General features: G+C 44.5%; 1 protein-coding gene across 1 annotated transcript in view; it reads left to right on the forward strand.

Moving 5' to 3' along the window:
- Nucleotides 1–22,557, forward strand: part of ST13 (ST13 Hsp70 interacting protein) — a 114,315-nt gene that overhangs the window by 89,421 nt on the left and 2,337 nt on the right. Inside the window, exons 9-11 of the mRNA XM_068242115.1 lie at nucleotides 7,039–7,141; nucleotides 7,256–7,372; nucleotides 12,897–12,948. Of these exons, the coding sequence (XP_068098216.1) occupies nucleotides 7,039–7,141; nucleotides 7,256–7,372; nucleotides 12,897–12,948 (272 nt within the window). The remainder of the gene's footprint in view (nucleotides 1–7,038; nucleotides 7,142–7,255; nucleotides 7,373–12,896; nucleotides 12,949–22,557) is intronic.

Genomic DNA, 22,557 nt, shown 5'->3' on the forward strand with positions numbered 1-22,557 from the left:
TCGGTATCAGTCTCGTTCTCCCCTGCCAGTTGGGCGTACTGCACGGCCCGGCTGCGCACGCCTGCACCACCACGCTTCCGTCACCGGGAGTGTTCTGCGCCTGTTTAGTGCTACTGCGCAGAATGCTCCCAGCACACTCGGCAGCACTACACCAGCTGGGCGTGGAGCGGGACTTGATACTGGACGATCCAGAAGTCTTTATATTGTGGCAAGGGAGCGATCTGCACGGAGGGGGCTGGAGGAAGCCCCAGATATGTATAAATCTTTTATGCCTCTTCATCTCTGGTACACTTTAAAGGAAACCTGAGATGGGCTAGATCTATAAAATAAAAATGTATACGTACCTGGGGCTTCCTCCAGCCCCAGGATAATTTTCTGTGGGCAGATGTATAATACTTTGCTTGACTGTTAATACTACTTTTTTTGTGCATTTGTAGAAAAGATCTAAATTTTGAATTCCTGTGTACCTGATTGGATGTTTTAACTGGACTCTGTGAATCTTCATTTATGTTTGTTGCATTCCCTCTGTAGTGTAGTAAATTATTCCTAATTCTAAGGCTTAATTTAATTGCAATGTTAATCATTTGAAACAAAATATACTGTATATAAAATTAATAAAATGCACTGTAGGGCGCATGCGCGCGCTGGACAAGATGGCGGCGTCTATCTGAGCTCCGTCACAGCCTCCGAGTGATTTTTCACCTTAGACGAGCTAACAGACGCTAAATTTGAGACAACCACAAGATTTGAGCTCCAAAACATCTATGCCACCGAAAAATAGCAAGAAAGCCGGCGGGGAAGGCAAAGCGCCCGAGAATATGGAGAAATTCCTCAGTACACCGGGCCCACAAGATGGCGACCGGAACTCCCGCTCCGGCACCCGCAACACACAACAAGAGCAGGCCCAGCAAGCAGTGACTCTGCAACAGATCGAAGCACTCTTAGAGCGCAACAAGCTGGCGCTGATCAACAACATGCAGAAACTAATAGCTACAGCAATGACGGATTTGAAAGCCGAGATCGCTGCTATCGGGACCAGAACGGGTGATCTGGAAAACAAGCTGGATGATCTCACTAACCGCCATAACGCACTGGAGGACGACCATACCCAGACGCAAGCGGACATACGGTTTCTGCGGCTCGCTCAGGAGGACACGGAGAATAGAGATCGCAGACAGAACGTCCGGATTAAGGGGGTTCCCATGTCGGTGATTCCAGAGCAACTCCGTGAGTACCTACTGAAACTTTTTCACCATCTTTTACCAGAATGGGAGCCATCTCTATGGCGGATGGATAGAGCCCATAGAGCCCTGGGAACTCCCTTGCGTAATTCGCAGGCACCTAAGGATGTGATCCTCAGATTTCATTATTTTGAAAGTAAAGAAGCTCTTCTTAATGTCACAAGAAATATGCAGAAGGTGGAATTTGAGGGAGACAGTTTATCTTTCTACAATGACCTATCTCCAGTGACTTTGGAAAAACGAAGGCGGTTAAGAGCAGTGACGCAGGCACTGAGAGATGCGGGCCTGCGCTATAAGTGGGGTTTTCCGTTTAAACTTGTGGTTACTAAGAACTCCCGTATATATATCCTCCATGACCCTGACGATGCTGCAGATTTTATAAAACGTCTGGGCCTAAATCTACCACTTGCAAGGCGTACTTCACCGAATAAATCACCAAATTGTGACCAGGCCCGGGACTCACAAGATCGTCAGAGACTCTCGCCAGACTGGACTGTTCAGAGTTCAAGCAAGCGAGGGCCGCACGCTTCAGACTCGCCTTCAGCCTCCCCAATTTTGATGGCCGATCAGCCAGATACGGAAACCGAATAAACTGGCTCAGGAGCTGTTCATAACTAATAGAAGAGAGACACGTAAATATACAAGCATGAAAGTATTGATTTAAGTATACAGTTGGAGGCCGCACTTTCCGGTGCTCTGGTGCTACCCTCAATGCTGCCTAATCTCCTGGGATGTTTCTCCCAACCCATAGGAGAAGAATTGGCAGAGCCGTGCTACCTTCAATGCACGGTGTCCTTGATATGTTACACTGTTATGTTTTTTTTTAGTTTAAGTTCTAAATTTCACTGTTCAAGTTTGCCTTTTTTGCTTATGCTACTGTCCATTGCATTGAGACTATGTATATTATCACAGCGGAGACCTAAACATGACGTAGGCAGGGCCTCTGTCTCTCCACCTCACCATCTGAGTACTGCTGAGCTCAAGGATCCTATCTATTTCTAAATGGTGAAAATTCTGTCTATTAATGTAAAGGGATTAAATTCCCCCTTTAAACGACAGCTGCTTGGTAAAGAGGTGGAGAGGCAGAGGCCTGATATTATACTGCTTCAAGAGACTCATTTTAAGTGTGATTCTCACCCTGAGCTAAGACTAAAAAACTTTCCGAATGTTTATTATGCTTGTAGTAAAACTAAAAAAGGAGTGGCCATCTTAATAAAACAAGATCTTCCTTTTAAGATCAAAAGATCATATCTTGACCCACAGGGTCACTATATATTGCTACATGGTCAATTAGGTCCTATAGAACTGGTTATTGGCAATATTTATACTCCAAATACCCATCAGATTCATTTCCTAAACCGAGTGCAGAGACAGCTGGAAACTTTTCCGGCTGAATCCTGGCTTCTAGGGGGGGACTTCAACCTGACATTTTCAGCAGCCTTGGATAGATCAGTACTTAGATCAAACACTTCTCTAAATAGAACCGAATCCTTATGTAAAGAATTTAGAAGATGGATTAGAGGAATGCATTTAGTAGATTTATGGAGACTAGCCCACCCCACCTCTAAACAATATACGTTCTACTCCAACCCCCACGATTGCTTTAGCAGGTTGGATTACTTTTTTGCATCAAAAATATTGATCTCTAAAATTACACAGACAGAGATACATGACATAACCTGGTCTGATCATGCTCCAGTTACAACGCATCTAAATTGCTATACAAGGCCAAGAGGCCCATTTCATTGGCGCCTAAACGAATCACTTTTAAAGGACGAGGTGATATATAACACAGTCAGAAGTGAAATTGAAGAATATTTTAATTTGAACCAGGGGTCAGTAAGCAATCCTTCTGTTCTCTGGGAGGCCCATAAGGCCGTCACACGAGGAATTCTTATCAGAGAAGCTGTACAGAAAAAAAGAAATGATAAAGCTCTCTTAGACTGGAAGCTACGTACTCTTAGAGAAACAGAGTCTAGATATAAACTCTTCCCCTCAAAAATCAATTTTCGGTACTGGCAGGAAGCTAAATCCAAAGTATATGACCTGCAACTAAGGAGAGCAGAGAGGGCACTATTATGGACTAAACAATTGTTCTATGACAGGGGAAATAAACCCCATACTCTATTAGCAAGAAAGCTACGGGAACTAAAGAAAAAAAGAGAAATTTATGCAGTAACTAACAAACAGGGGATAACCTCAGCGGATCCCGCTCATATTGCAGCGACCTTTGAATCTTACTACTCCAAATTATACAATCTGACCCCCCCTGGAGACCAGGAATCTTTGCACTCTAAAATGAGAGTTTCTAGATAGTCTAAATATCCCCAGATTTTCAACTGAACAGTTAGAAGAGGTGAATGCACCGATTGAGGAGGGAGAGATCCGAGAGATTATTAAAGCTCTACCGTCTAGAAAGGCACCAGGCCCTGACGGATTTTCATATGCTTATTATAAAAAATTTAAGCACATTTTAGTCCCACATATGTGCAACATGTTTAATACTTTTTTTAAAGGTGGCATGATCCCTAGGAGTATGAAAACCTCCAATATTGTTATGATACATAAAGATGGTAAGGACCCGCAGGATGTAAGAAGCTATCGTCCCATATCATTAATAGATTCAGACTTAAAGATCTATACTAAATTATTAGCAAATAGGTTGACTCCAATGCTACCTACAGTTATTGACGGAGACCAAGTAGGTTTCATCACTAAACGGCAAGCAGGTGATAATACCCGCAGGGCAATAGATATTGTTGACTGGGTTGGGAACTCAGGAAGGCCTTCTCTGCTCCTAAGTTTGGATGCAGAGAAGGCCTTCGACAGGATAGCATGGCCATATCTTTTTGAGGTACTCCAGCGCTTTGGTCTCTCGGATCTCATCCTTACTGCTATCAGGGGATTATACTGCAACCTACAGGCCAAGGTATGTGTTCCTTTAATGACCTCCTCCTTGTTCAAACTATCGAATGGCACGCGGCAGGGGTGTCCTCTTTCCCCCCTGCTGTTTGCCTTATGTATAGAACCACTAGCAATAGCAATAAGAGAGTCCAAGGATGTCTCAGGTATATCAATCGGTGGAAGAGAATATAAGTTATCTCTCTTCGCCGATGATGTGCTTTTATCATTATCATCACCAATCACATCCCTCCCCAACTTACTGAAGATAATACATGCCTTCGAGTTTTTCTCGGGATTCAGGATAAATCCAGATAAAACAGAGGCTCTCCCCCTTAACGTCCCCCAAGAGCTTTTAGAGACACTACGAGATGGGTTCCCTTTCAGATGGAAAACGGACAGTATAAAATACCTAGGAATCCAGATTGGTAATACCTATAAAAAATTGTATGACCTTAACTACACACCATTATTAGCTCAAATACGCCGGGATTTAGATAGGTGGAATCAATATAATATCTCCTGGATTGGCAGGATCTATTCTGTAAAAATGAACTTGCTGCCTAGATTCTTATACCTATGCGAAACCCTACCAATTTCAATTCCCTCAGGAGCTCTACATCAGTTGCAAAAGGATGTATTAAGATTTATATGGGCAAAAAAGAGACCAAGAACTCCACGTACAGTACTGCTATCAGATAGAATCAGAGGGGGCCTATCAGTCCCTAATTTTCGTTTTTACTACTTAGCCTCTCATATTCGTCAAGTGGCCGAGTGGTTAGCTACCCCGCTACGCACTAAATGGGCTGAATTAGAACAGGCATCCATATCCCCATATGCGATAGGAGCCCTCCCAGGCATATTAGAGACCATCCCAGAAGGGTTCAAACCAGCTCTTAATGCAATAAAATTTACCTGGCAATTATGGCGTAAAGCAGCTAAACAGTACAGGCTATCTCGTTTTCCATCTGGACTAGTTTATTTGAAGGGGAACCCATCCCTTCCCAGAAACTCTTTGACTAAATTTGAAGGTCTTTTTCCCATTACAGAACCATATAAACTGAGTGATATATATGATCATTCCCGCTCCAGAATGCTGACTTTCTCCCAAATCCAAGATAAATATTCAACACCACACCATAAATTTTATGAGTTCCTTCAAATCCGTTCGTATGTGACCAGAAATCATGGGTCAGTCTCTCTTACCCCTAGATCAGACTGTGAAAACATATTATTGAATTATGATAGAGAACCAGGATTGATTTCCAGATTATATTCTCTTCTCAACATACCAGGTGCTCACTCTTTTCAAAAACATAGCTATATGTTATCTTGGGAATTAAGACTGGGATCAGATCAAGATCTGGCAGATTGGGAGGATATATGGCTTAATGCACGTAAGACCTCTATTTGTACTCAAACGAAAGAAAATATCTATAAAATATTATTTCAATGGTACCTGACACCAGAAAAATTGAGCAAGATATACCAGGGTACTTCCAATTTGTGCTGGAGGAAATGTGGGATGATAGGCTCTATCGAGCACATCTTTTGGTACTGCCCAAAAGCTTCCAACCTATGGAAATCAATCCAATCTCTAGTTTACAAGACCATAAAGCGACATATTCCATTGGACCCATGGATATATCTACTGGGAAAACCAGCCCCAGGTTTAAGGTCACACACTCAACGCATGCTTAATCACCTGCTTACTGCAACCAGGTTAACTATTGCAGCATTCTGGAAGAGGAATTCATGTCCTAGAGTGGAAGATGTGATTAATAGAATTAGGAACATAAGATCTATGGAATATCTGACCTCTCTGGTCCACGAGACAGAAGAACAATTCAAAAAGATTTGGGACTATTGGGATTTGAATGTTGAGGGGGAAGGAAGGGGGGGGATTTGATGTAAATCACCACTTTATTCTTAAAAGAAGTTCATAATGTCTTGGCTATATGTGAAAGTCTGTGCGGATGGTTCCACTCTCTATATCAGGTCTAGACCCATAGGACTTTTAGGGCCTTTTTCTTACAGCACTTTATGTGATGGACATTTCAACAAAAAAAAGAAGAGAGGCATAAGTATTTCTATATTTATACAATGTACTAATTTTTCTTTTTTAGTTAAATTGTAATAGTAACCACACATAGACATAGATGATATGTACAGTTGATTTTATTATGTTCCTCTTTCGAGCAAAAACTGTCTATGTGTAGAACTGGAGATATGTACTACATTGTTCATGACATTCTCTTGCAGTCAATAGAGTTATAAAAAAAAAAAATGCACTGTAAATGACTTAATGTAGCTGTATTACTGACAGGTTTTGGACTAGTAAATCTTTTGGGAGATTCCCAAGGTTTTCTTTATGCTTTTCAAAAGCAGTCCCTGGCAGCACCCATGCAAAGACACAGGTCAGCATTCTTTCTTGCTTGCACACTATTCTGGCAGTTGCACTGTGTCACAGCTGTTTCGGGATTGCTTTTGTAAATAATGAAAAACATGAGAATTTTGCAAGAGGGAGCCTATCAGAGATTCAGAGCTATTATATTAATAGTACCTATTGTAAATTAAAGCTGCTTAACAAAATTGTACTGTGTATTATACTATAGGACACATGTACATCTTGTATGTATGTGTACATAAGCTTTTTACATTTTACAGTTTTTACTTTGTAGTGGTCCTCTAACACATGTGAAACCTTTCTCTAGTGGAGTAGACTTGATTACTGCAGCCACAGACGTGTGCATGTATGGGCTCATACGGAATGAGTCAATGTGAAATGGCCTATTGAAATCCATCTCTTTGAGTCTCCTGCCTGGTCTTTCAAAATGCAGTGCAGCAGACATAGTGAAAAGTGAGCTTTACTGGATTTACCATTTCTGCTTTGCAGGCTCCTAGGACACTGGGAGGACTCTGCACGAGACCTGGCTATGGCATGTAAATTAGATTATGATGAAGATGCAAGTGCTCTGCTAAAAGAAGTGCAACCACGTGTAAGTCAATCAAGCATTGGTATTTTTGTTTGTTTATACTAGATGCATTTTCTACGTTTGAATTGTTTGTTGGCTACCTGCAGAGTTTGTTTAATACTACTCCTTCCTTTTCAGGCTCAGAAAATTGCAGAACACCGGCGGAAATATGAGCGCAAGCGAGAGGAGAGGGAAATTAATGAAAAAAAAGAACGTGTGAGGAAAGCCCAAGAGGAACATGAAAGAGCACAGAGGGTAAGTGAAATCTAACTGAAGTGTGAAGGAAGTATTCACAGCTAAATGTATTTAGTTCTATTAGGCCAGCCTAGGCAAAAATATACTGTAAATCAGCTATGTATTGATTAACCCTTTTACTGCCAAACATGTACTAGGTATGTTGTGGCAGAAAATGCTGTAACTGCCAGCAACCTATCTGCCAGCAACTTATCTTGTATGTTATTTTTGCAGTTTTGGCCCCCGAGAAGCATCAGGGAGGGGGCTGACATCATTCCTCCCTTCATCCACGTGGGTCTCCCCTCCTTTGCTTCCCTGAATAGCTGGATTAGCAGTCGGGTGTGTAATTACTCACCCGATCACTCACTCCAAGTCAGTGATCAGGTGAGTAATTACACTCCCAATCGCTAATCCAGCTATTCGGGGGGACACAGGAGCCGGGCCCATGTGGAGGAAGGATGATGTCAACTGCCCTCCTGCAGTGGCACCTTTATCTGCTACCTATACTGGGGGCTTTTATACCTATCTGCTGGGGCACCTATATCTGCTACCTATACAAGGGCACCTATACTTGGGCTCCTATTCCTGGCTACCTACACTGGCTGCACCTATATCTGGCTACCTTTACTGGCAGCACCTATACCTGGCTACCTGGACTAGGGTATTTTTTCGTGGCTACCTATATCTTGGCTACCTGTACTGTCACACCTATTCCAGGACAGGAGAAGTGGTATACCAATACATATCTGGTATAGTTGGATTCAGCAGAATCAGCACTTTTACAAACCGTAACATTTTTGTCAGTAATGTAATTCTCCTTTGGAAAAAAAAGCACAACCAAAAAAATATATATATTTTTTTTAAAGGACTTACGAGGCGAAAAAGTCACAAAGTTAAATACCTGCATGTAATATCAATGCACGGAGGGCGCCGTCCGTGCCGTATCGCCGGGTCGCCGGTCCCGACCCCCCAGCCCAGTCCCGATTTCCCCCCCCCCTCCCAGCCCGGGTTGGGCTCTCCTTATTCCACTAAGATGGCTGCCGGAGCTGGCCGGAGCTGGCCGCGGCTGCGTAGTCCGCATATGTGCGACTGCGCAGCTCTAGGGCCTCCCTCCCGATATACGCTACAGGCCGTCTCCTGTTGCGTTGATCGGGGAGGAGGCCCTAGAGCTGCGCAGCCGCACTCGCGCATATGCGGACTGCACAGCTGCGGCCAGCTCCGGCGGCCATGTTAGTGGAGGAAGGAGAGCCCGACCCGGGCTGGGGGGGTTGGGACCGGCCCGGGGGGCACGTTGAGCTGCGGGGACCCGGCGGAACACACACGCACACGCGCACACACACGTACTTGTAAAAACAAAACAGAGGACACTAAGAGCCCAATAGTGCAATATTGTCTGGTAAGCTCAATATATAATGTAATGTCAAAGGTTCTTATACTCACAAAGGTGGGTTACCATCAGGCAACCACTTGACAGGCAGGTGGGGAGTATTAGTACCTGACCCCACTGAGGTATAAAAGTCGCTCTCTGTAGATAGGAAAATGGGGAAAGAACCCCTCCACCAGGGGTGGACTTAATCGTGCTGTAATATGTACGAACAGAGGCGCCAAGCAGAGTAAAACAATGTTCTAAAAAATGAAAAAAGAGGGAAGTCGAGGTGGACTTACCTCCCTCTGGTAGTGGACATATACTCAGATGCAGAGTAAAAAATATACAATTTATTCACAGCTCCATAAAATCGCAACGCGGTCAACAGTCCCGCTTCATCAGGCAGTACAGGAGCATATAAAACTGGTTCAGGTCCATAAAGCGTGTGAGCGCCTCTGACGCTTTATGGAGCTGTGAATAAATTGTATATTTTTTACTCTGCATTTGAGTATATGTCCACTACCAGAGGGAGGTAAGTCCACCTCGACTTCCCTCTTTTTATCATTTTTTAGAACATTGTTTTACTCTGCTTGGCGCCTCTGTTCGTACATATTACAATACATACATACATACATACATACATACATACATACATACATACATACATACATACATACATACATACAGGTCCTTCTCAAAAAATTAGCATATTGTGATAAAGTTCATTATTTTCTGTAATGTACTGATAAACATTAGACTTTCATATATTTAGATTCATTACACACAACTGAAGTAGTTCAAGCCTTTTATTGTTTTAATATTGATGATTTTGGCATACAGCTCATGAAAACCCCAAATTCCTATCTCAAAAAATTAGCATATCATGAAAAGGTTCTCTAAACGAGCTATTAACCTAATCATCTGAATCAACTACTTAACTTTAAACACCTGCAAAAGATTCCTGAGGCTTTTAAAAACTTCCAGCCTGGTTTATTACTCAAAACCGCAATCTATATATATTCTCCAATTTCATGTAGGTTTTTTGAAAAAAAAAATCCTAAGTAGACCTAATGAGTGCAAAATGTCTAAAAACTGCTTGGCAGTAGATGTACATGTTTAGACAAATCGGCTGGCTAGGAAAGGGTTAAATGTTGATAAAGTGGTACTAAACATGCAATATTTACAGTTCACGTCCAATATAACCACTGACTTTGTTACAGAATAAGGTACCACATTGGTGTCTTATCAGTGTCCTCCTGATCTTCATAGTTGTGAAAGAATATCAGTACTCAGTCAGCTCAGCTACTCCTTACTGGCTGCTCCAGCTATGTTAGGCACAGAATGCCTCTCCAACATATATTGAGGGTGATTATAGTTTCCACCATTTATTTAAGAACATGTCTCACACGTAGTTGTTTAGGACGATATTTTGTGTATCCAGTATCATATGCGTAGTTCTGGGTAGTGTGATGCCTTACCGCTCCCCCAGTGAGGCTGGCTGGGCTTCTTAGTCCCACAGCCTCCGTTTGCCATCTCGCCCCCTCCTTTGTGTGGGTGTGGCTGAGGGTTTGTGTGCGCGTCCGCGTGCCCAGCGCTGCTGTGTGTTTGGCCGTGCCTCTCGGCGGCTGCTGCGCCCGCCCCCCCCCCTGGCTCGTAAATGGTTGAGGTTGCTGCCTCTCTCCCTCCCCTATGGGGATTGGGCCGTGTGGGGCGGGCGCCGATTGGTGGGCTTGAGTATTTCAGATGAGTGCTGTGATGTGTGACATATCTGTGCCACGCCCCCCTTTGAGAAAGCCGGAAGTCCGGTGAAACATGTCAGGACAGCGTGGCTTAGCGTCCTGAGGCTGTCCGCACCTGCCTTGTGCCATTCTGCGCTACCTGACCACCCCATTGATAGGTTGGACTCTGCTCATTTCAACACGTCCTCCGACCGAGGAGTGGGACTGGAGACACATTGCATGCAAACCACTGGGGAAACGTTGATATATACTGGCTGCCTGCTACAAATATGGAGTTGCTCAAATCCTCCTTATCCTTCATCACATATCCGGATTGGAGCTGATGGGACATCATACTTGGTACTGTATGTTTTGCCTAATCTTTGAAGCATATGTTGTGTCCACGCTATGCTCTGCATGTTGGCAGCTTGCAGTGTCCGTCGCTCCTTTTGATGCTCTGATGGACTTTGGTGGCCTGTCTTGTCCTGCAGCTTACCGTTTCCCTGCTTTGGCTGTCTGTTGCTTGCTATGCGGACCAGCATCGGAAGAGAACTTCCTGCCTTGTTCAAGCGCTCCCCTCCCCGTATATGCTTGTTATGATACGCTGGGTTCTGCTGAGCTCTGTTTCATATCTATCAACTATTGACATTGAGCAGATTGTTCCACCCAGGAACTGTTATTTGAGCTTTTCACTTAAATTAGCTCATGCATGATTTTGAGCCATCACTATCATCAATAATAGGGGGCCAGGATTGAATGGTTATGTGCAAATGTGGCATGAATGGGCGGTGTGCTGACATCCATTGGGCGGTTTCCTTTGTTTTAAATGTGTGATTTTTTTTTTTGTACTGCATACTCTATTTTGACAATTAATAAAATATTTTTGATATTTTTTCAGTAAGTGGGTTTTTGTTGCTTGGAGCACATGCCTCGCAGTAGTACCTCCTAATTGTTTTGTCTGCTGCAGGCATTAGGCCGAGGTTTGTACCTTCTGCTTGTAATTATGAATACTAGAAATCCTTCCTACATTCAGGAGGAAAGATGGAAGAGCGTTTAATTATGTTACACCTCCTCTCACTGTTGGTGTACCTATACTACTCCTCTTTACTTGCTTTTGTTGGCAAGGAAGCAGGATGTTTATAGGTTAAAGACACAAATCATACGTAAAAAAAAAAGTAATTGACGTTTTTAAATGTTCTATTGGCACTAATTTTTGCACAAATAGAACATTTTAAACGTCCATTTTGCCTTGAGTGGTTAGTGAACGCTATTTATGATATTGGGAATGCTGTAGATGTGATATACTTGGACTTTGCGAAGGCCTTCGACACTGTTCCCCACAAAAGTCTGGTGCAAAATTTGAGGATGCAAGGACTGGGGAAGAGTCTGTGTGCATGGGTAGGGAACTGGCTAATGGACAGAAAACAGAGTTGTGGTCAACGGATCATACTCAAAATGGGTGACTGTTAGCAGGGGGGGGTCTCACAGGTGTCTGTACTGGGCCCATTACTTCAATGTATTTATTAATGACCTAGTAGATGCAGTAGAAAGCAATGTTGCTATTTTTGCAGATGATACAAAATTGTGCAGAAACCTCCACTCTCAGGAAGATAGTGACATATTGCAACTGGATCTGGATAGGATGGCTAATAAAATTTTGGGGTGCATTAAAAGGGAAATAAAAATTTTAGATGCTAGTATAATATTGCCCCTGTTTAACTCTCTAGTAAGACCACATCTGGAATATGGACTTCTGTTCTGGGCACCACATTGCAGGAAAGATATATTGCAGTTTTAGAGCAGGTGCAGAGACGAGCAACAAAATTGATGCGAGGTATGGAAGGTCTCCCTTACCAAGAAAGGTTAGATAAACTGGGTTTAGTCTAGAGAAAAGACTCCTTAGAGGGGATCTAATTAACATGTATAAATACATCAGAGGGCAATATAAAAGCTTGGCGGATGAGCTTTTTGTCCCTAGGCCTTCTCAAAGGACTAGAGGACATGATCTGCACTTGAAGGAAAAACATTTTAGCCATTTATTTAGGAAAGGGTTTTTTACAGTAAGAGTGATTAAGATGTGGAATGCATTGCCACAGGAAGTAGTTATGGCAAATTCTATACCTGCATTTAAAGGGGGCTTAGATGCTTTCCTTGCATTGATAGACATCCATGGCTACAATTACTAGGTAATGCCCACTGATGTTGATCTAGGGATTTTATCTGATTGCCATTTGGATTCGGAAAGGAAATTTTTTTCCCTTTTGGGGCTAATTGGACCATGCCTTGTAAGGGTTTTTCACCTTCCTCTGGATCGACAGGGAAATGTGAGGGAGCAGGCTGGTGTTGTACTTTGTTCTCTGGTTGAACTTGATGGACGTATGTCTTTTTTTTTTCAACCCAAATAACTATGTAACTGTGTGTGTGTCTGTGTGTGTAAATATTTCTCTTAATATGTTTACAGGAGGAAGAAGCCAGACGTCAAGCAGGTGCCCAGTTTGGAGGGGGATTTCCAGGTATTTCTTAGCATAAACTTACAATTCAACTACAAGTTATTAGTTAACACTAAAGACACTGGCCAGGCTCAGTCTTTATTTTCATTAGGAGCTAAATGGGAACACAAAAGGCAAAATCTGACTGTTGGAAGTCTAGTGGTGACAAGAATAGTATGGACTCTGTTAGAAACTACAACAACTTTATTTTTGTACCTGGAAACACGATTGTTTTGTGTTTTTAATACGGGAAAAATGTGATATAATGGTTCACAAACCTTCAGATAAGACGTCTGGACCACTAATTAATGTCCTGCTGTACTACCATGTCTTCTAATGTTACTTTGGCCTTAATAGTACATAAACTTTCTAATCTATGCCAATCTTGAAGCATTCTCGCCCCTTCCACTTTGTGCTTGAAATCGTACTGTCATCCTTATGCTGAGTTCTAAGTTTTTAGGAAGTGAAAGGAGCAGACCCACAGTTGGTGAAATAATCACCCAATTTCAATTATGTTTATAAAAAGCCTTTGCGCCACAATTTTTGTTTTGTGTGTGTATATATATATATATATATATATATATATATATATATATATATATATATATATATATATATATATATATATATATATAAATATTATTTTGTTATGTTAATGACCTCCACCTTCTGGAGATCAAAAAGTCACCGAATCACTGTAATGGATTAATATGCTCCAGTTTTTTTTTTCTTTTTTGGCTAGGGGTGAGAAGGTAACTGGGAAGAAAAAATGAGTCTTATTTAACCACTTTCTGCCAAACAGATGGTTTAAAACTATCCTTTTTGCAGGACAGACGATCAAGATATACCAGGAGGGGGGGGGGGGGGGGAGGGTTCAGTGGCACGTTCACGGCCTCTTTGTGCTGCGTATGGATGGTCAGGAAGTGGGCAAAGGGGTTCTCTGGAAGGTGAACAACAAGTAAAACAAATCTGACACTTACATGGGGCCGGGAGGGGGGGGGGGGGAGGGTTCAGTGGCACGTTCATGGCCTCTTTGTGCTGCGTATGGGTGGTCAGGAAGTGGGCAAAGGGGTTCTCTAGAAGGTGAACAACAAATAAAACAAATCTGACACTTACATGGGGCTTCTATCGCCCCCCCCCCCCCCGTAGCTGCCAGGTCCTGCGCCGTCCACCGATCATCAGTTCCCCGCCACCGGTCCTGTCCAATTATTCGGCTATCTAGACCAGTGATGACGAACCTTTCAGAGGCCGAGTGCCCAAACTGCGACCCAACATCGACTTATTTATCACTGAGTGCCAATGGGGGGGGTGTTTGTGGCCGGAAAATGGGCGTGTCCATGACATTGTATGGGCGGAGCTAACGTGATGATGTAACAGCGAGGCATAAGAAAGCAGGGTTTCCGCCATGATGTGGTGAAACAAGGATTCGCATCATGGGTGTGCAGAAACTGTGTGATGCTATTTATTAGTATACCCGCCGTAACCCCAAAGCAGCAAATATAGCCAACTGTGGCCATTAAATAATAAATGCAGCAACAGTTACCCCAGACACCAGAAAATAAACGCAATGTGGGCAACATTTCAGCGGGAAATAATGCAGTGGGCAACATTTCAGCGGGAAATAATGCAGTGGGCAACATTTCAGCAGAAAATAAAGGCAGTGGGCCACATTTCAGCAGAAAATAAAGGCAGTGGGCCACATTTCAGCAGAAAATAAAGGCAGTGGGCCACATTTCAGCAGAAAATAAAGGCAGTGGGCCACATTTCAGCAGAAAATAAAGGCAGTGGGCCACATTTCAGCAGAAAATAAAGGCAGTGGGCCACATTTCAGCAGAAAATAAAGGCAGTGGGCCACATTTCAGCAGAAAATAAAGGCAGTGGGCCACATTTCAGCAGAAAATAAAGGCAGTGGGCCACATTTCAGCAGAAAATAAAGGCAGTGGGCCACATTTCAGCAGAAAATAAAGGCAGTGGGCAACATTTCAGCAGAAAATAAAGGCAGTGGGCCACATTTCAGCAGAAAATAAAGGCAGTGGGCCACATTTCAGCAGAAAATAAAGGCAGTGGGCCACATTTCAGCAGAAAATAAAGGCAGGCGGCCACATTTCAGCAGAAAATAAAGGCAGTGGGCCACATTTCAGCAGAAAATAAACGCAGGCGGCCACATTTCACCTGCAAAAAAAGAATTTACTCACCTGACAGAAGTCTCATCTTCTCTCCCGGCCGGCCTCTGGCACACAGCTCCCCAGACGATCCTCCTGCAGTCTCCTGCGCTGACAGGCAGAGAGCAGGGCTATGGGAAGATGGCGCCCGAAGCCCTGTACTGTACAGTACAGGGCTTCTGACGCCATCTGCCCGTAGCCCTGCTCTGCCTGCGGAAGACTATGCAGGCTGGAGCGGGGCTGCGGGCTATGAAATGGCTCGGCGTCTAGTAGACGCTGCGGCCAGTTCATGCAGGACAGTGCAGCAGCGATGGCGTGCCAGCAGATTCGGCTACGTGCCATAGGTTCGCCATCCCTGATCTAGACTAATAGTGCACGCTCGCGTCTCCAGGAGCTTGGTGTGCATGCGCTGTATGAGGTTGTCTCGTACTGCACCTGCGCAGTAAGCCCCCGGAGATGCGCGTGAGAGCAAGCACGCAGCGGGACAGACTGCGCAGCTGTAGTCTGGATAGAAGAATAATTGGTGCAACAGCAGGGAACGGATGATCGTAGGAGGAGGGGGGGGGGGGGGGGCTGCGATGGAAGCCCCAGGCAAGCGTCAGTTTTGGGTTTTTTTTCACCATCCGACGAACCCCTTTAAGCTGGCCTCTCCAAGACATCATGGGAATGTTCATGCAAACCTGAAGTGTTTTTTTTTTTTTTTTTTTTTTTTTCAAGATTTGTATTGAAAAATCACAAGAAATATCAGTATCTCAAGAATATACACATATAACTGACAGCACAATGGATTGTCACCTTTTATACTTGAGGAGGGGGACTGCTAAAACAATGAAAACTCCATGGGTGTTTCCTGCTAGAGGATGGGGGGGATGGACAGGGGCGTACGAGAGAGAACGGCGCCGGAGACTTGGGCGCAGGACAGCCTGTATATGGCTGATCCTGCTGCCGCACAAGTCCAGGCCATGTTAATTACTATTCCCCCTCCAGGCCGCCATGGATAGTGGGGGAATGAAATAATTCGGCTTCCAGCAATTGCTGGAAGCCGAATTATTGTTTTAAAAGCAACTTCAGCTCAGTCTCTGACGGCGCTGAAGTTACTCCCTGTGCCTGCTATAGCCGTAGTTCCTATTACGGCCTATGGTGGCGCCGGCTGCCCACATGTCTTCTGCGCTGCTGCGCCCAAGTCTCCAGCGCTGGATTTAGAGTGTTCGTGGACAGGGAGCGATTTCACCACAGGGATACAGTTGTGTTCATAAGTTTACATACCTTGGCATAATTTGATTTCTTAACCATTTTTCATAGAATATGTATTACACAGACTTTTTCTTTCACTCCTGGTTAGTGGTTGGCATAATCCTATTTTTTGTCTAACAACTGTGTACTCTTTAACCACTTAAAGCGGAATATAACCCTGCATTTCAACTTTGCTCTAAAATATTATTTACAGCATATTATATGCAAAAAGCAATTTTTTTTACTAGACCAGCATTGGAAGGGTTAAACACAGAGGTTTAACCCCCTTGGCGGTATGAAAAATACCGCCAGGGGGCAGCGCAGCAGTTTTTTTAAATTTTTTTTTTTTTAAATCATGTAGCGAGCCTAGGGCTCGCTACATGATAGCCGCTGCTCAGCGGCATCCCCCCAGCCCCGCCGATCGCCTCCGGCGATAGGCGATCAGGAAATCCCGTTCAAAGAACGGGATTTCCTGGAGGGCTTCCCCCGTCGCCATGGCGACGGGGCTGGATGACGTCACCGACGTCGGGACATCATTGGGAGACCCGATCCACCCCTTGGCGCTGCCTGGCACTGATTGGCCAGGCAGCGCAGGGGGGGGGGGGGGGGGGGCGCGCACCGCACCGGATAGCGGCGATCGGGCGCGCGGCGGCGGCGATCGGGGTGCTGGCGCAGCTAGCAAAGTGCTAGCTGCGTCCAGCAAAAAAAAATTATTTAAATCGGCCCAGCAGGGCCTGAGCGGCACCCTCCGGCGGCTTACCCCGTGTCACACACGGGGTTACCGCTAAGGAGGTTAAAGGTCCTGGAGAGATGTGCAGAAGTTCAGATAGATACATTCTATTTAGTTACATGTATCTATTGATAAACAGTTACACACTCTTTGGCTGTCGTCCAAGCTCCTTCTCAGTGAGAGATGAGTCACATTCAACACTTAGATACATTATGTAAACAAAATGTATCTATTTCAGCTTCGGATGCGTCTGCAGAAATCTAAAGGAACTTTAAAGCCCTATGTAACCCTTCCAATGCTGGTCTAGTAAAAAAAAAATGCTGGTTGCATATAATATACTGTAAATAATGTTTTAGAGCAAAGTTGAAATGCAGGGTTATATTCCGCTTTAAAGAGGAACTCCAGTGAAAATAATGTAATAAAAAAGTGCTTCATTTTTACAATAATTATGTATAAATGATTTAGTCAGTGTTTGCCCATTGTAAAATATTTTAAATCCCTGATTTACATTCTGACATTTATCACATGGTGACATTTTTACTGCTGGCAAGTGATGTAGCTGCTGCTTGCTGTTTTGGCAGTTGGAAACAGCTGTAAACAGCTATTTCCCACTATGCAACAGGGTTCACAGTCAGGAAACTGCCAAGAGTATGTAATCAGAATTTTTTTGTGGGAGGGGTTTCACCACAATATCACATACAGCGCCCCCTGATGGTCTGTTTGTGAAAAGGAATAGATTTCTCATGTAAAAGAGGGTATCAGCTACTGATTGGGATAAAGTTCAATTCTTGGTCGGAGTTTCTCTTTAAGGACTGCAGTCTTAAAACCCCTTAAGGACCAGACTTTTTTTTTCCATTCAGACCACTGCAGCTTTCACGGTTTATTGCTCGGTCATACAACCTACTATCTAAATGAATTTTACCTCCTTTTCTTGTCACTAATACAGCTTTCTTTTGGTGCTATTTGATTGCTGCTGTGATTTTTTTTTTTTTTTTTTTTTTTTTTTTTTAGTTTTTTTAGTTTTTATTATATTCATCAAAAAAAGACATGAATTTTGTCAATCAAAATGATTTTTTTTAACTTTCTGTGCTGACATTTTTCAAATAAAGTAAAATGTCTATATACATTTTTGTCTAAATTTATTGTGCTACATGCCTTTGATCAATAAATAGAAACTTATTGGATTTATTTATTTTTTTTGTTTTGGGTAAAAGTTATAGCGTTTACAAACTATGGTGCAAAAAGTGAATTTCCCCAGTTTGAAGCATCTCTGACTTTTCTGAGCACCTGTCATGTTTCATGAGGTGCTAGAATTCCAGGATAGTATAAATTACCCCCAAATGACCCCATTTTGGAAAGAAGACATCCCAAAGTATTCAGTGAGAGGCATGGCGAGTTCATAGAAGATTTTATTTTCTGTCACAAGTTAGCGGAAAATGACACTTTGTGACAGAAAAAAAAATAAAATTTCCATTTCTGCTAACTTGTGACAAAAAAAAATGAAATCTGCCACGGACTCACCATGCTCCTCTCTGAATACTTTGGGGTGTCTACTTTCCAAAATGGGGTCATTTGTGGGGTGTGTTTACTGTCCTGGCATTTTGGGGGGTGCTAAATTGCAAGCACCCCTGTAAAGCCTAAAGGTGCTCATAGGACTTTGGGCCCCTTAGCGAACCTAGGCTGCAAAAAGTGTCACACGTGGTATCGCCGTGCTCAGGAGAAATAGTATGTGTTTTGGGGTGTATTTTTACACATACCCATGCTGGGTGGGAGAAATATCTCTGTAAATGAGAATTTTTTGAGTTTTTTTTTTTTTTACACACAATTGTCCATTTACAGAAATATCACATGTGACACCTTTTTGCAGCCTAGGTACGCTAAGGGACCCAAAGTCCTATGGAGTACCTTTAGGATTTCACAGGTCATTTTGCGGCATTTGATTTCCAGACTACTACTCATGGTTTAGGGCCCCTAAAATGCCAGGGCAGTATAGGAACCCCACAAGTGACCCCATTTTAGAAAGACACCCCAAGGTATTCCGTTAGGAGTATGGTGAGTTCATAGAAGATTTTATTTTTTGTCACAAGGTAGTGGAAAATGACACTTTGTGAAAAAAAAGCAATAAAAATCAATTTCCGCTAACTTGTGACAAAAAGATAAAATCTTCTATGAACTCACCATACTCCTAACAGAATACCTTGGGGTGTCTTCTTTCTAAAATGGGGTCACTTGTGGGGTTCCAATACTGCCCTGGCATTTTAGGGGCCCAAAACCGTGAGGAGTAGTCTGGAAACCAAATGTCTCAAACTGACTGTTCAGGGGTATAAGCATCTGCAAATTTTGATGACAGGTGGTCTATGAGGGGCCGAATTTTTTGGAATCGGTCATAAGCAGGGTGGCCTCTAGATGACAAGTTGTATTGGCACTGAAGTGCAGGAAGCGCAGGAGGTTCTCAAATCGTGACCTGCACATGGCAGCGGAGAACATGGGCATGTGATGTATTGGGTGCGTAGACCAATAAGACTTCAATACATTCTTTTTGACTAGACCCATGTTAAGGAGAAGGCCCCGAAAAATGTTAAGTTTGGAACCTTGGAGTGGTTTCCACCGAAAAGCCTGGGCATGGTAGCTTCTCGGATTGGCGGTTGCGTATTGTGTGGCATAACTGTTGGTCTCACCCACAATTAAGTCGTAGAGATCCACGGTGCAGAACAGATGGAAAAAGTCTAGGGCCAATCCTAGATTATCTGTCTCAAACCTGGACTCCAGACTAGGTGGTGAAAGGGGGCAGTACGAGTGCGGCGGGACCATGGGATTGCCAATTAAGATTTGCCAGCACCTCTGGGAGACTATGGGTAGTACGGGCCCGTTTTTCTGGTGGCTGCGACTGGCATTTTTTTCTCCGAGGGGAGGTGGGGTCAGGCGCCGGAAGTGAAGTGATGGGGCTTCGTGTGACAAGACTCCAGAGGTAAATATAACTTTTCTTTACAGCAACGCTGAAGGGTTTCTAATTTTTGGATGGAGATCCACTTTAACCAGTTAAGGACCATAGGCTTACACCCCCCTAGTGACCAGGCTAGTTTTCACAATTTAGTGCTCTGCAGCTTTAATAGCTCGCTGCAGGACCATACAAAGCAGCACACATGAATTCTCCCCCCCCCCCTTTTCTGCCCACCAACAGAGCTGTCATGTTTATTTTTTTTATTAATTTGTTTTTTTTGTTAATAAATATTCCTATTTTTTTTTTCCTCTCCTCCCTCCCTCCCCAGTCATCCATCAGGGTGATCCTCTCTCATAGGCATGAGCCTATGAGAGGGGTTTGTGATCGGAGACTCTCTATGAGACAGCCGAGTGACACGGCTGTCCTCAGTACAGGAGTGCTGTGTGATCACCGCTGGTAGACTGAAGCGGGGATGCCCGCCGTCACTCAAGCAGGTATGCGCGCGCAATCGCCTCTAAAACCTGGCCCCAGGACTTGACGCCTTTCTGCTTTATGCGGTCCTGGGGCTGCCACCTTCCCGACGCCTATCTGTGTTAGGAAGGGGTTAAGGAAACCTTTCATTTTAGACACAGGCCCATATGCAATTAACATTTTCTCCTGAGTTTTCACCTAGGTGATATTTTTAACCACTTGCCGACCGCCCACAGCCGATGGGCAGCGGCAAAGTGGACGCCGAAAGGACCGCAATATGCCCAAGGGCGTTGCGTCCTTTTGGCATGCCGGGGGAGCGATCGCGTCATTGATGATGCACGCTTCCCACGGCAACTAGCTCCGCCCACCCGCGACGACAACCAGCCGGCCGTTCGGCAGCGTTGGCGGGTTGTTAACCCCACGATCGCCGCTACACAGTGTAAAATACACTTTGTAATGTATACAAAGTATATTATACAGGCTGTCCGAGGGACCACCAGGGCAGGCTGCAGCCACCCTAGTCTGCATCCAAGCACACTGATCTCTTCCCCCCCCCCCCTGCCCCCTGATCGCCCACAGCACCCTTCAAACCCCCCCCCCCCCCCTGCCCACCTCCCAGACCACTGTTTACACCCAATCACTCCCCTAATCACCCATCAATCAATCCCTGTCACTATCTGTTAACGCTATTTTTTTTATTAGGCCCCTAACTGCACCCTGGGGACTCCTGATCACCCCCCACCACTCAGATTCTCCAGTACACCCCCCCCCCCCCCCCGTGTACTGTATGCATCTATCCCCCTGATCACCTGTCACTGCCACCCATCAATCAGCCCCTAACCTGCCCCTTGCGGGCAATCTGATCGCCCACCCACACCATCAGATCGCCCGCAAACCTGCCGTCAGATCACCTCCCAAGTGCATTGTTTACATCTGTTCTCGCCTCTAAACACCCACTAATTACCCATCAATCACCCCCTATCACCACCTGTCACTGTTACCCATCAGGTTAGACCCTAATCTGCCCCTTGCGGGAACCCCATTCAACCGCCCACACGCTCAGATTGCTCTCAGACCCCCCCTTATCAATTCGCCAGTGCATTATTTACATCTGTTCTTCCCTGTAATAACCCACTGATCACCTATCAATCACCCCCTGTCACTGCCACCCATCAATCACCCCCTGTCACTGCCACCCATCAATCAGCCCCTAACCTGCCCCTTGCGGGCAATCTGATCACCCACCCCCACCATCAGATCGCCTGCAGACCCGCCGTCAGATCACCTCCCAAGTGCATTGTTTACATCTGTTCTCGCCCCTAAATACCCACTAATTACCAATCAATCACCCCCTGTCACGGCTACTTATCAGATTTGACCCCTATCTGCCCCTAGGGCACTCAATCACCCGCCCACACCCTCAGAACGCCCTCCGACCCCAGCCCTGATCACCTCGCCAGTGCATTGCTTGCATCTATTCCCCCCACTAATCACACCTTGAGACACCCATCAATCACCTCCTGTCACCACCTGTCACCCCCTAGCACACCTACCCATCAGATCAGGCCCTAATTTGCCCCGTGTGGGCTCCTGATCACTCGGCCAAACCCTCAGATCCCCCTCAGACCCCCTTCCGATCACCTCCCCAGTGCATTGATTGCATCTATTTTCCCCTCTAACCATGACACACCCATCAATCACCTCCTGTCACCCCCCCCCCCCCCCCCTATCCATCAGATCAGGCCCAATACAACCTGTCTTCTAAAAGGCCACCCTGCTTATGACCGGTTCCACAAAATTCGCCCCCTCATAGACCACCTGTCATCAAAATTTGCAGATGCTTATACCCCTGAACAGTCATTTTGAGACATTTGGTTTCCAGACTACTCACGGTTTTGGGCCCGTAAAATGCCAGAGCAGTATAGGAACCCCACAAGTGACCCCTTTTTAGAAAAGACATGCCAAGGTATTCTGTTAGGTGTATGACGAGTTCATAGAAGATTTTATTTTTTGTCAAAAGTTAGCGGAAATTGATTTTTCACAAAGTGTCATTTTTCACTAACTTGTGACAAAAAATAAACTCTTCTATAAACTCG

Source organism: Hyperolius riggenbachi, chromosome 6 (genome assembly GCF_040937935.1).
Source record: "Hyperolius riggenbachi isolate aHypRig1 chromosome 6, aHypRig1.pri, whole genome shotgun sequence".
NCBI lineage: Eukaryota > Metazoa > Chordata > Amphibia > Anura > Hyperoliidae > Hyperolius > Hyperolius riggenbachi.